The sequence below is a fragment of the Citrus clementina genome, unplaced genomic scaffold (genome assembly GCF_000493195.1).
Source record: "Citrus clementina cultivar Clemenules unplaced genomic scaffold, Citrus_clementina_v1.0 scaffold_2, whole genome shotgun sequence".
Lineage (NCBI taxonomy): Eukaryota > Viridiplantae > Streptophyta > Magnoliopsida > Sapindales > Rutaceae > Citrus > Citrus x clementina.
This window is the reverse complement of record NW_006262688.1, coordinates 20,901,422-20,921,862: the sequence shown is the minus strand read 5'-3', so window position 1 is coordinate 20,921,862 and position 20,441 is coordinate 20,901,422. Positions and strand designations below refer to the sequence as shown.

At 32.4% G+C, this 20,441-nt stretch overlaps 2 protein-coding genes and 1 long non-coding RNA gene across 14 annotated transcripts in view; all 3 read left to right on the top strand.

The window, feature by feature from the left end:
* The window catches only part of LOC18053206 (pectinesterase/pectinesterase inhibitor PPE8B), a 2,865-nt gene extending 1,214 nt beyond the window's left edge, over window positions 1-1,651 (top strand). The window contains exons 2-4 of one of the 6 annotated variants that reach the window (XR_002907288.1): window positions 184-487; window positions 873-1,143; window positions 1,282-1,651. Coding sequence is in view for 4 of the 6 variants with exons in the window: in XM_024191864.1 (XP_024047632.1) it covers window positions 793-1,143; window positions 1,282-1,584 (654 nt within the window). In the remaining 2 variants the exon portion in view is untranslated. Of the gene's footprint in view, window positions 1-6; window positions 1,144-1,281 lie in introns of those variants that run through there. The other 5 variants (XR_002907289.1, XM_024191867.1, XM_024191866.1 and 2 more) reach the window with 5 other exon arrangements.
* A 14,205-nt stretch (window positions 1,652-15,856) lies between these two features.
* LOC18053205 (probable voltage-gated potassium channel subunit beta) lies at window positions 15,857-19,979 on the top strand. 7 transcript variants are annotated; one of them, XR_002907281.1, is made up of 9 exons: window positions 15,857-16,302; window positions 16,801-16,891; window positions 17,165-17,259; window positions 17,392-17,449; window positions 18,322-18,379; window positions 18,812-18,850; window positions 18,991-19,065; window positions 19,179-19,235; window positions 19,714-19,979. XR_002907281.1 is itself a non-coding variant. In XM_024191857.1 (3 exons), exons 1-3 carry the CDS (start codon window positions 16,090-16,092, stop codon window positions 17,148-17,150), a joined length of 396 nt encoding a protein of 131 aa, XP_024047625.1. In that variant the 5' UTR covers window positions 15,857-16,089; the 3' UTR covers window positions 17,151-17,158. The 7 variants fall into 7 exon arrangements, 1 of the variants encoding a protein (XP_024047625.1); XR_002907282.1 differs by having other exon boundaries at window positions 19,161-19,235; XR_002907284.1 differs by lacking the exon at window positions 17,392-17,449.
* Window positions 19,980-20,116: 137 nt separating this feature from the next.
* Window positions 20,117-20,441, top strand: LOC112101188. The gene is made up of 3 exons (XR_002907287.1): window positions 20,117-20,153; window positions 20,254-20,278; window positions 20,416-20,441. It is a non-coding gene; the product is annotated as an uncharacterized LOC112101188 (long non-coding RNA).

The following is a 20,441-nucleotide window of genomic DNA, read 5'->3' as shown; positions in this document are numbered from 1 at the left end:
CATCATCTTTCAAATCTAGGCCTCATCCCTCTCCCTCATTGGGATCGGCTGTTTGCCGCAGCATTTCCGCATCTTCTGTCGGAAATGACGGAGGCCAGTTTCATTTGTTCTTTTTTTCTGTTTGATTTTTGTCTCAATAGTAACTTTTAATGTCCCAAGCTGTTGATTTTTTTGTGCTTGTAGTGCCTGGAAGAGTTAGAGTGGCAGTGAGATTGCGACCATGAAATGAAGAAGAGACCGTAGCAGATGTCGATTTTTCTGATTGTGTCGCGCTGCAGACAGAGGTGGTCTCATTCTCATTTTAATTGTTGAGTTTGTATGTGATTGTTAAAATTTCACTTTGCTCTACCTCAGCTTAAGAGGTTAAAACTTTGAAAGAACAATTGGAACTCAGACACTTATGAATTCGATGAAGTTTTTACTGAATCTGCATCACAGAAGCATGTTTGTGAAGTCGTTGCCAAGCCTATTGTGGAGGTCTGTTATGGTTGGTATAGTTGTCAATATTTTAACACCATTTTTCAATCCTACAATTTATGCTTCATTAAGTTTTTTTGTGGACATGGCATTATTTTTTTAGCTTCAAAATGGTAGCAATATTCCTTTTAGGATATATCATGCCTTGTGTAGAAATCTCTGAAGAGAAATTTGCTACAGGGCTTTCAAATTTCATTGTAAGCCACCAATTTTAAATATTTGTTCTTTAATTCTTATTTTCTTCCATTTTAACTTTTTAATTTTTATTTTATTTTGGCAAGTGATTATTCACAGGTTTTCCCCTTCGCTGAATCAATGTCTTTCCCTTTACAGTCTCATACATCTTTAAAGATGCTGAATTTTTGCAAACTTCTTATTTTTATTTTCTTGGTCAGTGCGGTTTCTTTGAGCAGCAGCAGCAATGCTGGCTCGGAATGTTCACAGGCCGAGTGCTTGAAAGTGCCAGCCTCCTCTTTCATAAGCTCTTTAAAGACCACCGTTGATGCCATTCAACAGGTGGTTCCTGTTATTTCTAAATTTGCTAATTTGTTTGATGATTTTCGCCTTACCAATGCTATATCAGACTATCTTGATCTCCTTGATTTCTCTGCTGATGAGCTCAGCTGGTCCATCTCTGCTTCCCAAAATCCCGCTGGTAACCCCTTGGTAAAACTGCAGATCGTAATTCTCATATAATGATAGCTCTGTTTTAATTTTTTTTATTTTATAATGGTTGTTGTTAAGGATTGTAGTGTAGATGTTGTGCATTTGATAACATTGGGTATTTTGATTGATTTTGTATAGATTTATTTGCTGGTTTGGTTTGGAATGTTGCTGGGTATGTGGCTGGAATTAGAGTGCTATTGGAAGATGGTGGGTTGTTGGGTATGGGTTGGAGTGTTATTGAGTGTCTGCATTGGAGTGTTGGAGTATGGATGTTGGAGTATTCCCACTAGAAGAGGGCATTACTGCTGGAAATCAAGCTTAAAGTCTTGTTGTTGGAATGTTTCCATTAATCTTTGGAAGTTTTGTTGGGTAACTTGGCTTGGTTTCTGGGGTTATAACTTAACTGTGTTGTTTTATATTTGGGATTTTTTTTTAATTTAAGATGTTTTATTATGTATTCATGGTGATTACATTGGATACTATATGTATCTTTTTTGAATTTGTTGGATTGAATGGATTTTAATTAATATCATTTTTTTTGTTTTTGTTCCCATATTCATTTTATCAATTAATTAAATCTGTAAACAGGAATTAATTAATAGATTATAATTATAATATAATTTTTTTAAAAAATATATATAACCCTATGACGGGAAATAGCTATCATAAAGTCTGTCATAAAAAAATTTTTGCTAAAATTTTAAATATATATTAACAAGTGATAATTGAACTTTCCACCAAAAATTAAAAAAAAGGTGCGAAATTTAAATAAATTCAAATTTTAATTAAATTATTTTTTTACACTAAATTATTATGTGATGGATATATGACCATGAAATACCATCATAAATTCATAATGAAAAATATTCTGTCATAAATTAATGACAGTGATATAGATGACGGATGAACTGTCTGTCATGCACCCCTTTTTATGACAGTTATTTCCTGTCATCCATTACTTGTTTTCTTGTAGTAAATAACTTTCTCTCCAAGGCTTTTGCGTTTACAGCAAAGACAAAACCATGGCCAATGAAGAAAATCGATGCCTCAAAGAGATTATTATAAGCCTCTTATTCGGACTATATTCATTTCATTACATTCTAGACCTTCCGTCTCATCCTTGATATGCTCGAGCCACCAAGGACCAGATTATATTCTTCAATGCAATCATATTATACAGGAAGCATTAATTAGTTTTTGTTACGATTATGGAATAAAGATAACAAAATTTAAAAGGTTGCCTAATTACCTTGTGGCCTTTGCAAATTCTGATCGTACTTGTTTCAATGGATCAATATCTCCACACTTGAGCATATCTACATAATTTCTTGGTCCATAAAACAATGAAAGCATTCTTACATACCCTAATCATAACTTGAACATAGGAAAGTATCGTGATATATTAACTTTTCTTTTCTTTATTTGAAAAAACAAACCTCTAGCTAGATCGTGTATGGAAAAAACAAACGTCTAGGTCCAATAGCGTTTCAATGACTGCGCCATCAACTCTAGCATTAGAAGCAATCGTGTATGTAGGCATCTGAAGATGTAGGCTCAGCAAAGTAAGAAAGCTTTCAAAGAAGTAACATATATTATATCTACAACCAAAATGTCTCTGCATCTTTTATTACAAAAGGCACAAATAAGGCTCAGGCCTCTTACTTGTATCATGCTTCTATAAGCAAAAATGGTTGACACAATACCCAATATAACTTTGATTTTAATCCAAAGTCACCAATGTATGGAAAAATCCAACCAATTAAAATGATATGATACTAATGGTGAGGACATTTTCCATGTTATTAGAAAAATATGCACAACATTTTTCTCTTTTAATTTTTTCCCCTTTTCATTTTTCAAGTCCAAAGCTCAAAGCTCACAATTTTGGGTTCACAACTTGATACTGAAAAAGAAACAATGATAGAGGGAATATAGACCTTAAGAGCTTTCCGGACAATCTGAACACCAATCTTCTTATTAGAATTTGTGGTTTGCAATTTATCCAGCGCCTTCAAGGCATAGAGTAGTGCATCTCACAAAATAAGAAATGTGATGTATTGATGGATCAATACAACAAGATCCACTAAATGAAATTCTATAAATATAAGGCTTACCAGGCACACTTCTTTCTTCCTTTGCAGCCTTGGTAGCGTGGAAGGCATTAGTAATTTTATTTTCACGCACTTCAGTTTTATCATGTCCACAAACCTTAGAACAAAACAACCTCCATCAATACATGTTTTCACTGAAGAGTCTGTGTCATATGATTAAGATCTAAAACACTTGTAAATTGAGGTCACTACACAATGCCAAAGAACCAAACCTTCAAAGCAGAAAGCTTGTAAGCCGAAAGCTTTGCAAACCGATCTTTCAACTTGTCTGAAGTGCTCAATTTAATTGTAGATATTAACTATAACAACAATTTCAGTAAATGTTGAATGCTTAATAAACACGACCAGAAGCTCAATAGATCATTGAAAAAAGGGGCAAAACATAAACTTGTCCACATCTTTCTTGAATGTTTACCAATTCACAAGATCTACCAATGATAATAACATTATCCATTGTTGTTATAACCTATAATAATAGAGAGTGAAGGTGAAAAAGTAAGCAATGATGTTCTTAATGTGTTTTGGTGTGAAGAATTGGTATTTTCATAACAACCTAGAGGCGCAAAATATGTAGAATTTGAAATATTAGCTATGCAACCCAAGAGGGGGGTGAATTGGATTTCTAAAAATTATGCAATGCTTGAATAAAAAATTAATACAAATATTAAACAAATTCAAAAAAATAATAAAAAAAACCAATCAAAATGTAAAGAGATAAGAGAAGAGAGATTCAAACACAAAAATTTTTACATGATTCGGCCAACCCCACCTACGTCCACACCTCCAAGGCTTCAAGAACTTTTACAATTGACTTCACAGGTGTCAATCAACCCTTACAATAAGAGATTATCCCAAATCTCTCAACTCTAAGTGTTTCCCACACTCACACTTTCTCAAACACAAGATTTTTCTCACACACAATCTATGTGTTTACAAATGTATGCCCAAGGTGTGATTTAAAGAGTGAATGAAAAAATTAAAGCTCAAGAAATATTGTACTCTCAATAATATGCTCTTTGGTATTCGTTGGATTCAATTTCATTTGAATTTAATGCAACCTTTTTATAGTTGGAGATAAAAACTAATCGTTATTGACTTTTCGCACAAAGTTAGATCGTCGTTAATCCTTATCAAATTGTCGTTTTGACTTGAGCAAGTTATCGTTGTGCTATAATTTCAAATTGTCGGATCGTCATTAGTTTCCAGAAACTAAACTCCAATTCTGTTCGATGCCGGTTAGTCGTTATCTCCTAAACGGTTATCCATTTGCTACAGTGACTGCTACAGTGAAACTATTTCTCAAAATTATAGTTTTACCCTAAAACTTTCTATAATTATACTATAGCTAAAATCTGCATAAAACTTTGCAAATAGGTCCATTTTCAGAGTTTCGAAACAATACTTGGTGATTTCAAAAACTTTCTAAAATTATAGTATGACCCAAAACTTTATAAAATATTTCTAATAGGTTCATTTCTGGAATTTCAAAACAATACTTGTTGATTTCAAAGTTCTCAAAACTTTTTTAATTTAGATCATTAACTTGAAAATAACCAATTTCATAAAATCATTTTTCCATTAAGTATAAAACCTTTATATTATGAAAATAATGATTTATTTAAAATGTATGAAAAATAATTTGAGCTTTTAAAAGCTTAATCATTTTTAATCTTATTTGTTATCATCAAAATCAACATTATGGATACATATATGTTAACAGAACTCATACCTAAGGTTAAAACCTAGAAAAGAGAAGGCATGCATATATGATGAGTGTTAATGCAAATCAAATGCAAAAATGGGGTGGGAAATTATGAAATTAACATACCTAGCCTCCAGTGAGAATTGCAAGGCCCTCCATGATGGGCTTCCTATCTTATGCCAATCTAGCAACTTTGATGACAAAAACCTTAATATATGAAAAAAAAAGTGTAAAAAAAATTAAAAATTGAATCAAAATAGAAGTGACAATTTTGTGTCGCATGTTAGTCTCACCTTGTGTCAACCTAATTGGAGAGAAATCAAGTCATTCCCTTTTGAGAGGGAAAGTTCACTAATCCCATAAGTAATGTGTTCAGATATTCTGTGAATCTAATTGCAGTTTCACTAATTTCGACATAAATAGTTGTTTATATTTTTTTTCTAACCCAGAAATCCCATAACCTTCGTCATTTATTGCTAGACCTTACAAGTTATAACCTTCATAATATTCAAGGAAGTCATGTGAAATTTGAATTAAAGCTTGTTATCTATTTCATATTTAACCCTTCTACCAGAAATCAACACGTTTAACACACTCTCTACATATGTATTTTTAACATTAAGTCTATCCAACAAATTCTATTTAAGCTCATCTGAAAAACTAAATTCAGAAAAAATAAGCAAAGAGGGAAAGAAAACTCTTACTACTTTTCAGTAGTACAAGTAAAGTTTGTCGCAATATCTCCTAGAGCTTCATTTTCAACATCTTCAGCAACAATCAATGCGTTGTGTCTCTGAGGAAAAAAAATAAAAAAGAAAACTATAATAATAATGGTTTGGGTGGGTAAATCATAAAAATGGTTAGATTTTGGTTTTATATAGGAAACCATTTCATAATGGTTTGTTTGGGTATAGTTTACCCATTGGCCATGGACAAACTCCCAAAACACTTGTCAGTGGAAAATAATTTAAACAAAATAAATGAAAACAAATTAATCCCATTGTTTCAATTCCAAAAGCTTGCATTCAAATTCAATTTCTCACCATTTTTTACATCTCTATCTGACACAGATTCTTTAGAAGAACTTAAACGCTGAGTTAAAGACCGTTTCTGAAGATTCCTCGTCGGAAAAAATCCTCAAGGATCTCTCAGTCAATTGTCATCACATCTTGAAGCCCCTACTTCGATTACAACCTTTCTATTGATTTAAGTTTAGGTTCTATTGCAAAAGCTTCGATTTTTTTCTTTTATTATTGTTGTGGTGGCCCTGTAATACTTTAGCTTTAGAATAGACTAATCGTTCAATTTATGAGATGGTCTTGTATTTATGTTCATTGGGTAGAACTTAATTTGTAAGAATAACTTTGTTTATTTGATTGTGTTGGTTAATTTTTACTCAATTGCTATTGATGCCAATGTGCAAGTGAACACAACAAGTAATAAAGTGATGAATATTCTAGATCGTCTCCACAGGGACTGATGTTACTAGAAATACTACAGCAATCACAATAGTGCAGTTTACCTTTATTTCAAGATGAACCTAGTTAAAGTTGATTATTACCGAAACTAACAATTGTAAGAAAATAAAACAAATAATTGCAGTAATGAAATAGATTAGATAAATTGCATAAAAGAATCGAATAAGAATGAAATAGCTGAATGATCAAACTCTCTTCATGGGTTGACTGCTTTTCATCAAATTAGCACCAGTTGCTACAGCAATTCCTACAGCACTGGGTAGAATCATTTTGCATCCTCAGCTGTCGCGTGTTGGACTTCTCATGCCCTTAAGGATCCTAACAATGACCAGTTGTTATTCTACCTAAGGTATGGCATTATGAACATTTACTCTCTCTACCCTACAAGGTGAATGCCTATGTCTAGTTCTTCACAAATCTTAACTTCAAGTATAGCCCTTATGGGATTCAAGAAAAACTTAATCTAGGAAACTTAAATTAAGATCAAGTATTACTCTAATAATATCCACTAAGACAGGCCCTTTTGGGGCTCTATCTTAACTTGAACCATTAAATGGGTGGTCAACCGAAATGACGATTATAATAAAAGCTACTAGAGTAAAATGCCACAGCAATCGTATAGCAACTCATAAGAACAGTAAAAAACCCACGTAGATTGTTTGTCACTCAACTACAATCAAATTTAGTTCATACTTTGAAAAAGAAAACAAATAGCAAAATATTGGTCATGAAATACATCGGCTCAATTAAAGAGTAAAGAAAAGAACAAGTAGAGAACGATAAAGATTGAATCCAAATAACTCTGCTGGATTCTTCACTAATGCAGAATTGGCTCCCTTGAATTCTTATTGTTTTCTTATTTTCCTCTCGATTTTTTCAATGTTAATTCCTTGCCGTCGTTTTATGTGATGCGCGCCCCTTTTGATAACTGAAAACCAGGGTAAACAAAAGCCTATGGTGCACATGAGTCATATTAGGAAACTGCAGATCGCAATTCTGTAGATATCCCGCGCTAAGTTTTCTCTATCGTTGTTCTAGGATTGCTAGAGCAATGGTTGCTCCAGCAACGGCTATAACACTGCACTGCTCCAGATTTTGTTTCACTTCATTTGTGGCCATATTCTTCCTCATTTTTGCCAACCTACTGCATCAGCATCCCTTTCATGAATTATAAGCTTCTTGAAACCAATAATTATGCACATGATTTGAGCACGAATTACTTTAAATCAAACAAAACTTATTAAGACTAAACGAAAATGAATGTTTATGCAAAACGTAACAAAACTGCAATAAAAACACATCATTTACTCTCTAAGTGATCTTGATTTAAGTCTAGAATTGCCATAATAACTCTCATTTCATAGAGTTATTAGATTGTTTAGGTGATTTGCTTAACAAGCATGCTTGGAATTAGTGAATTTAATTACTTGGGAGTTGTTTGCTTGGTGATTTAATTGGAATCTTTGTTTCTTTTGAAAGGTTTTGAATTTGGTCTCTGGGATTTGTGAATATGAGATTTTAAGACTTGTTTTTTTATTTTCTTTCTTTTATTTTTTTATTATACTTTTCTTTGCTAAAATCGCTTTTATAAGTTCTAAGTTTTGGTTCCTAAACACCCTTTTTTTTCCTTTTAGAATTCAAGGTGTTTTAATTATATGAAAATGTTGATGATGATTGTGTCCAATTTGTTTGAGTTGCAGTGGAGTTAGGATGAACCTACTTGGCACTTTGGCAAAAGCAACTATGTTTTGATATTGCTATGTTTAAGTGATAGTTATGTGATTTGCTTAATGGGTATGCTCGGAATTAGTGAATTTAATTACTTGGAACTATTTGCTTGGCAATTTGATTGGGACATGCTTTGATATTACAAAACTAATAAAAATTTGTTAATTAAATGAATACTAATTAATCAAATTAATTTTTTTTTATTCCGGGTACTATCATAGAGTGCTGGATGTGCATTATGGTTGAATCATTGAATTAGAACTAGCAAAAAGATAGCAAAATTATATTTCTAAATTCTTAATTAGTGTCTCCCTCTCTTACAATTATATTTATAGATTAGCAACTTAAAGCTTTCAATTATTATTCCATATATCTAATTCTAACCAACTTATATCTCAAATAGTCTATTGGGCTGATGAATTTCTTTAGTTCCTCCCCGACACAAACAACTAGATAACCTTGATGCTCTAACTGGGATTGTTGTTGTTATTACTTATATTTGGTAAATTTTTTTGCTAAATGGGCTCAAAGTTATATGATTTTTTTTTCAATTGATTTTAGATGGATGAGAACTCACATTGTCATGGTACTCATTCCTTGGACACTTTGGCAACTACTCAAAGCAAGAGGAACAAGCCATCAAAGAGATCGAAGATATGGGACCATTTCACTAAATACGATCTAGGTAATAGATGCACGTGTAATTATTATGGTAATGATTATACTTATAGGAATAAACATGGGACTAAAATTGGGACCAGTACATTAAGGAATCATTTGTTGCATTGTCCTAATTATTTGAGCACATTTGAAGATGAAAATCAAACAACTTCATATGAAATGAAAGATGAATCTAAGTCTCATGTCCTCAATAAAGAAGCATGTAGAAAAGCCCTTACAAGGTTAATTATTATTGATGAATTACCCTTTAGTTTTATAGAGAAAGAGGGCTTTCAACAATATAGTAAGCAATTAGAACCAAACTTTGATCTACCGTCTAGAAGAACCCTGGCTAGAGATGTGTACAAACTGTTTTGGAATGAAAAGCAAACTTGAGAAACTTTTTTGTTTCAAATAAGCAAAGGGCTCTTATAAACATAGACCCATGGACTTCTATACGAACTTATTACTATATGGTGATTACAGCCAATTTTATTGATAGTGAATGGAAATTGTAGAAGAGAATTTTAAATTTTTGCATAGTACCTGACAATAAAGGGGAGACAATTGGAAAGGTAATTGAGTCTTGTTTACTTAAACAAGGTATATAAAGGGTATTTACCATTGCTATTGATAATGCTAGTTCAAATGAGTTATCTATCAATTATGTCAAATAGAAATTGAAGAATTGGAGTGAGAATGGCTTTTTGCTAGATGGTGACTTTTTACATATGAGATGTTATGTGCATATTTTGAATTTAATTGTGAATGAAAGGTTGAAAGACGTGCATGTGTCAATTTCTAGAATTTGTAATGCTATCACATATGTAAAGTCCTCTCCACAAGGCTAAAAAAAGTTAAAATATGTGTGAAGCACGAAAGAATTGAAGGTACTAGCTTTGTGGTTGAAGATGTGTCCACTAGGTGGAATTCCACCTACTTAATGTTGGAGAGTGCTTTAAAAATTTAAAAGGTTTTTGAGAGAATGGAGGATGATGATCGACATTACGTTTCATATTTTAAGGAGGATAGAGGACCTCCTAATACTGATGATTGGGAAAATACTAATGTTTTGTGTTGTTTTTGAGTCATTTTATGATATAACTTTGAAATTTAGTGGTTCAATAAATGTGACTTCAAGCCTATAATTTTCAAGAAATGTGCTCAATTCATTCCAATTTGACATCACTAATTGAAAATGGTGATGATTGTTGATTGATTTATATAATCAATTATTATCAATGCCAAAGTGCAAGTATACACAACAAGTAATAAAGTAATGAGTATTCAAGATCGTCTCCACAGAGATTGATGTCACTCAAAGTGCTAAAGCAAACACAATAATGCAATCAACTAAAGATCAAAACAATCACTTCGTCAAATTATTCTTCCGTAACCAATAGTTATAAGAGATAGAAATAAACTAATACTTGTACGAAATAAACTAAGTTAATTGTGTTTAAGATTCAATTGAGAATGTAGTAGTTGAATGATCAAACTCTCTTAATGGGGTGACTATTGATTACCGAATTAGCACCAGTTGTTATGGTAAGTGCTGCAGCACTGGGTAGAATAAATATGCTTCCGCAGCTATCGCATGTTGGAAATCTCATACTTTTAAATCTACTAACAATGACCAGTTGTTCATAAATTTAATGGATGGCTTTATGACCTTTAATCTCTCTACCCTACAAGGTGAACACCTATGTCTAGGATATCACAAATCTTAATTCAAGTATCGCCCTTATGGGATTTAAGATGACCTAATCCAGGAAACTCAACTTAAGAACAAGTAATACTCTAATAATGTCCGCTAAGACATGCCCTTTTGCTGCTCTATCTTAACTGAAATCATTAAATGGGTGGTCAACCGAAATAACAATTATGATCATAAAAACTATTAGAGTATAATGCTACAACATTATCATAACAACATATAAGAATAGTCAAGAACCCATTGGATTATTTGTCACTCAACTACACTTAAATTTAGTTCATATTCTGAATGAGAAAAGTAAACATAAATATACTGTTCACAGAGTACATCCAATCAATCAAAAGAAGAAAGATAATATGAATTGAGCACGATGAAAGTCTAAGGATCCTCCTCGGTTCTTCAATGATGCCGAACAGGACTGCTTAATCTCCTTCTTCTTTTTGCCTTTGTAATTGTTTTTAGAAGATAACTCATCTTCCGCCGCCTGCTATGTGGTGCATGCCTCCTTTATATATTGCAAATTAGGTTAAAATCGAAACTCATGAGCGTTCATGTGTTTAAATTAAGAAACATGCGGATCGTGATTTAATTACTGACCGCGCCTATATTCTCTCCCGCGTTACTCCCAAATTGCTGCAGCACTGGTTGCTCTAACATCCGCACCAGCACTTGTATTATTTCCTATTGTGCTTTCTTTTTTTTGTGACCATCTTCTTTCCTCCTCTTTCCCATCTATTGTCTCCGCATCCTTTCGTGAGTTTAACATCTACAAATTAAAACATGTTTTTAGCATAAATTACTATGATTCAAGCAAAACTTGTTAAAACTCAACTAAAATGAATGTTTATGCAAAAGGTCACCAAAATGTACTCAAAACACATTATTTGCTCTCTAACTAACCTTTATTCAAGTCTAGAACATATGTAATAACTCTCATTTCCTAGAGTTATCAATGATCTCGTCTTATCTAAAATGGCAACAACTATGAAAAATAAATATGACAAATATTGGGGTTCAATTGATAGCTTGAATAATTTGTTGTTCATTTCGGTTATTCTTGATCCACATTATAAGTGAAAATAAGTGACATTTTCCTTTGAAGATATTTTTGTTGTTGATGAGGTTGGGAAGAAGTTTGAAAAGGTAAAAAATCTTTTAATAAGTCTTTATGATTACAATAAAGATCTTGACACTAAGATTGGTTGTTGTGGATCATCTAGTAGTGTTGGTAAGTCCTCAATTGTTGATAGTAGGAAGTTTGATGAAAATGTAGGGTTTTCTAAACTTTCAATTGTTGCAAAGTTCAAACAAAGAATAGAAAAAGATTATTGTGTTTAGATGAAAAATGAAGTATAGAGGTACTTATTGGGGCCATGTGAACATGTTGGTGATGACTACTTTGAGATTTTGGCATGGTGGAAAATGAACTCAATAAAATATCGAGGTTTTTTTTTTTACACATTGCAAAGGATGTGTTTACAATTCCATTATCTACAGTAGCTTCAGAATCTGCATTCTGTACTGACAGACACATTATTGATAAGGATGGCAATTTGTCGAGTTGGGCTCGAGGTTGGTGCCCGAACCCAAAAAAATCCAAACATTTAAATTTCAGGTTGAGTCGACCCCGACTCGATTCAAGTCAGGGGCTTGTCTGTCTTTTTTCAAGCCCAAATTTCATAATATATAAGATTTTGTTAAATTTAAGTAATACCCCGACTCGATTCGAGTCAGGGGCTTGTCTGTCTTTTTTCAAGCCCAAATTTCATAATATATAAGATTTTGTTAAATTTAAGTAATCTAATTTTTAAAAAAATGGACATAATCTTCCTTATATATTAAATTTAACATAAACATCAAAATTTCTTAAGGTCTCTACCATATAATTGTATAAATAATAAAATAAAGATAATCCAAAATTATGCCTTATAAAATTATACAAATAAAATCATATTTTTTTGTTTTTTATTTTAAATTTTGAGTCGGGTTGGGTGGGGCTGGTTAGGGCTTGATCTTGACCCGAATTTTAATCAGGCCCTCATATTTAGGCCTGACCTCAACTTGAAATCCTTAAATTCATGTCAAAGCTCGAAAATTTTGGGTTGGGTCAATCGGGCAAAAAGGTCGGACTTTTTTGCCATGCATAATTATTGATTCATTTTAAGTTCGAAGATGGTGGAAGCTTTGATATGCTTACAAAAATGGGTACGTAACATTACAAGATGAACCAACGATGGAGGAGTTTGAGTTTTATGAAGCCATGATGTCAGGGAACGGTTTATTATAACAAGTAAAATAAATTATATATTTGTTTATCATTAGTCTTTTTTATTAATTTATTTTTATTTAATGTAGAGTTTGGATCAAGTGTAACAACGAAGGCGATGGCTTTGAATTAATTTTATTCTTACAATTTTGGTATGAAACATGTTCTTTTCTAAATTTACTCTTCTTTATAACTATTTAACATTATAATTCTTTTGGTTATTTATTTGTTGGTGAAGGAGCGGACTCAGTTGATCATGGAATCTTTTGATTAAAGTACTGCGGATATAAATGATTATGATGGATTGCTTTGATATATGAGTTAGGATGTCTTATCTTGTTTTGATTTGTATTGACATTGTTTGAATTTGTGTTTTAATATGGTTAATACCACTAATTTTTTATTTTCTTTCTTTTAATTTACTTGTTGATATCATGTTTGTGAAAGTTTATTGTTAAAGTTTACGTTCTCATTTATTGAGAAATAATGATTTTCGTAATTAAATTTTATTTTAATTTTCTAGCATTCTTTAATTTAAGGATAAAGTTATTGTAAAATCTATTATTTATAATTTTTTATCCACTATATTTTTTCATATTTTAATAGTAATTTAATAATTAATAAAATTTAATAACATATTATAATTTTGATATAATTAAATTTATCAAAGTAAAAAATATTTTGATCATAAAATTCAAACCAAACCTAAATGTGTTATTTGGGTTAGGTTAAAAATATTTGGGTTGGTTTGGGTCGGACCCAAATTTTTATAATTTAGTTCAAATTGTTTTAAAATCTAACCCAAACCAACTCATGCCCATCCCTAGCTTATTCCACATTTGAGCCCAGAGTTCAATCAAAGTCTAAGGCCTATTTAGACCAAAACAAATTATGTGGACAGTCAGATCCAACGGATCCAGTCCAATGTGGTTCACAAAATTAGATGTCAAATTAAGTAAATAACAGTAAGCGCCCATCTATTTTATCTAAACATTACACCATGCATACTTTAGTATTAAAATCTAATGAAAAAGAAATCACGATCAACCATTTTTTCTTTTCTAAGTACACAAGATTGAAAAATAAAATTTTCCTTATTGTGATTTCATACCTCTTGTATAAGAAGTTTTTATAGTTAAATTGGTTAACCCCAACAAAGGCATAAATACATTAGATTGTGTTGCATATACTTGCACCCATAAGTATACAATGTGTGCTATCTCAATATGATGTATGACACTAGGATTAGCATTGACAAAACACTTTAAGAAAAAAAAATTAATAAAAGGAATGAATAATAAAACAAACATACAAATTGCTCGGTTTTATCAAAAAAATTAACTAATTTGCATGGAATAAGGTGAAGGGGTCAAACTCAAAGATGCATTGGGTTTGGCCCATTTTTATACAAACCTGGCCTTGTTTGCATAAATTCAATCCAGACCTTTGTATTAAGGTCCAATGACTCAATTGTTTTGTTTTGATTTTAGTTTAACAGGCTTAGATTATCATTTTAGTCTCGTTACATTTCGAGAATGTATTATAATCACATAAATTTAAATCCCGAATATAGTTGGCTTAACCATTGCAGTGGAAGCAAGAAGTCACGAGTGCAATTCTAAGGGTATACATTTAATTTGATGATGAGGAGGGGTAAGAGTGAAATGTAACTTAAAAACTCTCGATGAAACTTTTGAATATTACATAAATATATTGTAATATGAGCTTATAAAATCCGAACGTCTATACTTTAAAAGGATGTGTGCATTCTTATAAGAGGACTACTTTTTGAAGATGCAACAATTATTTTCACATCTCACTGTCGTTAGAGCTTCCTTGAAAACTCATGAATTATTCCTTCTAAAAAAATAAATGAATGAATTGCTAGTTAAACAACTTTTGAGCTTATAATTTTCAAGTACTGTTTTTTCTTTTTTGGTCTTTCACCCTTTAAAAAAAAAAATTAGTATTTCAGTCATCTCCTTCCCACAAGATTAAAATCAGAGCTTAGAGAAAAATCATGTATTTTTGCCAACTTAAATTTGAGCGCGCATTAAAGACGCAAGCTAAAACGTGCACAACCATGGATGTTGTTGCCATGCGAATTCAATGACTGTAGTAGCGCAATTGTGTAGTGGCTGATTGAAGGCTTCTGTATTGAGGTTTGTTTAGGTCATTAGTGATATTCATCTGCTGATGGAACGAATGAATGCTTTTTGAGTTCAACCTGTCTCTTGAAATTGCAAAGTATCAACTCAAAAGTTAGCAGAATTTGCAAAAGTCGTCTAGTCGGTGGTGGAATTAAGATTTTAATTTAGGGGTTGCCAAAATATGAAGAAAATTGAGAGTTGCCTTGAAAAATATATTGGGGATCATTTTGAAAACTTTTTAGTTTTCACATTATTTTTTAAAAATAAATTTTGAAACCTTGGCAACCCTTGCTAGGCGTGAATGTAGTTCCGCCTCGACGACTAGTGTTGTAGTTCGGTTGGAAAATGTTTTAGTAGAACTTTATACTCTTTTTTCATGAGATTAATGCAATTTTTATGATCAATAAAAAAAATGAAAATATGCTTTATGAAAACTATTTAAAATTTTTCTTCATTTAACTGGCTCTAAGGATGGCAATTGTGTCTGCAAATTTTAAAGAATGAAGAAGATAGAAATTGATAACTTCATTCTTTAATTTTTTTTTTTTTGATAACTTCATTCTTTAATTTAAAAAATCAGGACAATAATTATTAATTTTAAATGTTGGAACTCTTGTAGCACTATTGGAAAAATGAGAAACAATAATACTAAGTTTCTGATACTAAATAAAAAATTATCAATATTTGATGACCTAAGCGGATTTTAATGTCTTTTACATATAAGTGTCAGTGATCATTGTATCGTAACCAAACATTGATGCTAATTGGAGAAGTAATTTTAATTTTATTTTAATTTTTTCAATTTTCCTGAATCTAAACGGCATCGTTCTAATTGCTAAAAAGTTATCGATATAAATTAAACACCTTGAAATTATCTTCTTCTTTTCCTCTCCTTCCAAAATCGATTCCCCCCTCTCTTTCTACTGAAACCCTAAATCTAAAATCAGGGCCAAGGAAATATTGATTCAAGAAACGGGGCCGAGAGTGAGCCAGCTCTCGTACGGAGCGTGAGTCAGCTTCGGGAACCAGCTGGACGTGACGGAGGCGAAGTCGCTCTTGCATTGCTCCCGCGACCACGGCATCAACTTCTTCGACAATGCCGAGGTCTACGCCAACGGCCGCGCGGAAGAGATCATGGGCCAGGCCATTCGTGAGCTCGGGTGGAAGCGATCCGACATCGTCGTTTCCACCAAGATCTTTTGGGGCGGCCAGGGCCCCAACGATAAAGGCCTCTCCAGAAAACACATCGTCAAGGGCACCAAAGCTTCCTTGAAACGCCTCGACATGGACTACGTCGACGTTATTTATTGTCACAGGCCAGACACATCGACACCGATAGAGGAGACGGTGAGGGCGATGAATTATATTTACTTGAAAAAGAAAACGATTATTGTTCTTGGTATTGGACTAGTGAAGGTGGTGAATTTCTTATGGGCAATCATTTTGTGGTTTCGTGGATTTAAAAAAAAATATTGATTCAAGAAACTCACATCACCCGATCCGCTTCACTTCATCAATTCTCTCCCCCCTCCCTCTCTTGCTCTCTCCCCCGCTCTCTCTCTGCGTTTGATTTATGAATGGCTTGATTCCGAGTTGCAGGACGGTCAATTTAATCTGCGGTTTTTATGACTGAAGTTTTTACTTGTTTGCTAATATTTATAATTCGTCCATCCCATTATACTTGAAAGTTGGTGATTCTATTAAATTTTAAATCCAACCGGTATCTTTTTATTTAAATCGGTAGGCCAGAAGCAAATCAATCTTTTTATGCATTGGCTGTATTAGTAAATCACATGGATAAAATCACAGGGTTTATATTGTTACTTATTTCTTTTCTGTTTGCAGGAAAATTCCAAGGGATTTGACAGAGGCATCACTATCTGGTGCAGGATAATCCATAATATCAGCCCTTTCTATGTTGTTTTTATTTGGAATGGTAGGTTGCCGCTTGCATAGTTGTGCCTCTTTTGTCGGATATCATGGGTGCCTTTTGCATATTCAGTGTATATTATCATCCACCTAGATTGTTTGTGTATCATGATGCTTTCATGCTGTTCTATTTGGCTTTTCATTGTTTTTAGTTCTTTGGCTCTTTTTATTTAGTTATCTGCCGGTTACACTCCCAACGCTTCTCTACACCTGCTGTTTCTTTGGTAATTATTGATCTTATGAATTGCTTGTTATGTAAATGGTGACTTTTATTTTGCAGGAACTAAATAATTATTTAACAGTGACCACCTCTACAGCTGTCATTGTCGACAAGAGTACTGATGGGGACTTCTTGCCTATTGATTTTAATATGAGGTAGAGTTTAATGATATCAGTTTAAATGATATTTTCATCTGGTTTTAAGTACTTTCAAGTAATGTTTAAACCATTCCTGCTATTCATCTTTCACGAATTGGGTTTGCTGACCATTTTTGACTTGTCATGCAGTTTTCCCTCACTTTCATGTGAATTTGCATCAATAGACGTGAGTGACGTGTTGGGAACTGTAAGTCTTGGTCTTCTGATGCTTCTGCATTTTCTTTTTCTTGTAGAAAAACTAAAACCTATACTTCTAGTTTAACAATTAAATTTCATATTAGATGCTGTTATTTATTTAGTTAGAAAATTTTTGGGTGGTTGTCCTTTTCATAAATAAGACTGGATTTGATTAAGAAAATTGCATCAATGATAGTTAAATATTAATCTTTTCAAAGAGTTTGTGATTCAAGGATTATAGATACTAGAAAAGTTTAAACAATTCTCCAATTGTCCTTCGATTTTCCAAGGTTGGCAGCAAGAGAAATTTTATTACTAAAAGGTCTAAGCAGAATTTACTCACTTGCAATAGTGTCTTGATAGTTAGTATTGAAAGCATTCTCTACTGTAGTTTTAGGAAATAGAGGCATTTCTGTTGATTCCTTTGGGTTAGATCAGAAATTTCCAGTTGGTCAAAAGTTAAATTTGCTTTGAGGTTCACCTACACATCCTGCATGTTTCTGGACTGCTAAAGGTTTTTGGCTGATAATAACCACCAATTTTGAGAATGGAGCACACAATGAGATATTTCTGTATTTTAGAAAATAAAATCAGAAATATCTGATCTCTTGCAGGAATAGGGTATTTCACTTGTCGCTGGAACCCTGAACTCCTACTTCACGTTAACGTATAAATATTATAGCCATTCAAAAGGAAATTGCATGTCTTAAAAAATTTGACTGTTTTCTTCTCTCTCTCTCTCTCTTTCTTCAGCTGGGAAAGAATGGAAGAAGCATCCCAGCCCTATATTTGACTGTTTTCAATTCTGTGATCACAATATTTCTCTGCTATGTGACAATTGCAATGATGCCTTCTTTGATTTGTATTATATTTCCTTTCCAGGTATCCTATTCTAGCTGTCAATTTTTATGCTCCATGGTGCTACTGGAGTAAACGCCTGGTATTTTTGTTTTCACCTTTTGTTTCTCAAATTTTGGGTTGTTGCTTTTTTATCATTGTTGTCTAGATTTCCCTTATTGGATCTATTCTTTCTCATGTTTGTGTTGATGTAATTGCCAGATATAATATTTTAAATTTATTCACTTGGATGTCATGTTTGTGCCTGCTCATATGCACACATATTAAGTTGATTAACTCCATTGCTCTGTGTGTCCACTGACATGTGCACAGAAATTTCTTCATTACTTTGGTTAACTCCATTGGTCTCTGTGTTTGTGTTTGTGTTGAACTTTCCATGCTTGTTATACAACTAAGCATGGGTTTTCTTTTGTTTGTTTGACTGTATTGTTAGACTTCCTCTCATGATGTTGTTAATAATTTCTCCTCTTTCTCTCTCTCTTTATATTTGCCTCACTATTTCTTCTTCTTCCAGAAACCATCATGGGAGAAAGCAGCCAAAACAATGAGAGAGGTTTTTTTTCCCTCCCTTAATTCTTTTCTGTAGATAAATGTTGTAAATGGTAAATCTGTCTCCTCATTCAGTTATTAGCTTAGCAAACCCAGTTTTATACCATGCTTTAAGGATTTTTTATTCATGTTCGCTTTTTACAGGTATGATCCCGAAATGGATGGACGTATTCTTTTGGCAAAAGTTGATTGCACTGAAGAAGTCGAGTTGTGTAGGAGGTAATTCCTAGATTAACGTTTTCTCACTTTCAGTTGATTTTCTGTTTTTTCACATTCTTGCTATTGTGATCATCACTTTTGTTGTTGATATTCAGTCCATAATGAATGTTCAGGCATCATATACAAGTGTATCCATCTATTCGCATATTCTGCAAAGGAAGTGATGTTAGGTAAATGACATATTTTCACATTCCTTTTTATCTATGCTGCTTTTACTGTTTCTATTGATAACAATTTTATATCATCCCTTTTATCTATGTTTCTTTTACTGTTTCTATTGATAACAATTTTATACCATGGTTAATTTGACTAAATCTAAAATTATGTTGTGTAAAAACTTTAATCTTTTTTTTTTTTCTTTTTTTGTCAAAGGAAATAGAGTGTGAAAACTCTGAATCCTTTTCATTTGTCATCACAATATCCTTATAATTTTAGTTTTCTCCTGACTTTGCCTTTTCATGTTTATGTGTAAAATTATGTTCTGTGGTTGCTATCATTTTGCATATGCTTGGACAACGGTTAAAATAATTTTTATTTTTAATATAATATGCTTGTCTTGCATGCATTTATATGCCATTAGGAAACTATGTAGATTGCAGCATGTAAATTTTATCAGTTTTTTTATTGTGCATGTCTTGAATGGTGCAGGATGACTTACAATAAACCAAAGCATGTATATGGGTCAAAACTAAATAATCAGAGCAAATGTCAAATTGGAACATGGAAACAATAATAGAAGACTTCATTTCGATTACCGAAAGAAAGAATCCGCAGAAGCAATAAACATGTGTTGGAAGATTGTGCATTTACTATATATCAGTTTACAAATTATTTGTAGTTGGTAAACAATGTAATAAGTTTCAAACAATGTAATAATTTTTAAATTGTTCATTGCAATGTAATAGTTTTCATATTCTTGAATGTAAATTTCAATTCAAATGCCAATTGCAAATTTTCAATTTCTATTACATGGATTTTTTTTTCTCAAATAAACATTGATACCAAAGTATCGTTATATTTATTATGCCTTTGTATCATTATTTGTTTGATATGTTGCGCCATGCCTCTAACCTCGCCTCCAAAGTCAGGTGCACTTCTCCTTCACAGTTTACCAAATTTTTATTTTGTTTACTTTGTTTTCCTTCCACTTCTCTCATTTTGTTTATGTTAGTTAATTTGATTTTGTAGGTTGCTTGATAACAATTTTCAGCCGGTGATGATTCATTCATTCATTTATTAGTGTTTTTTGTTTCCTTTTTTCAAATAATAATAACTAATTCTGGCTTGGCTTATTCAGTTCAATTGATTAATTTCGTTGAGTTAATTTCGTTGAATTTAATTCTGTGTCAGGTTCATTTAACTCGGAGCAGACAGTA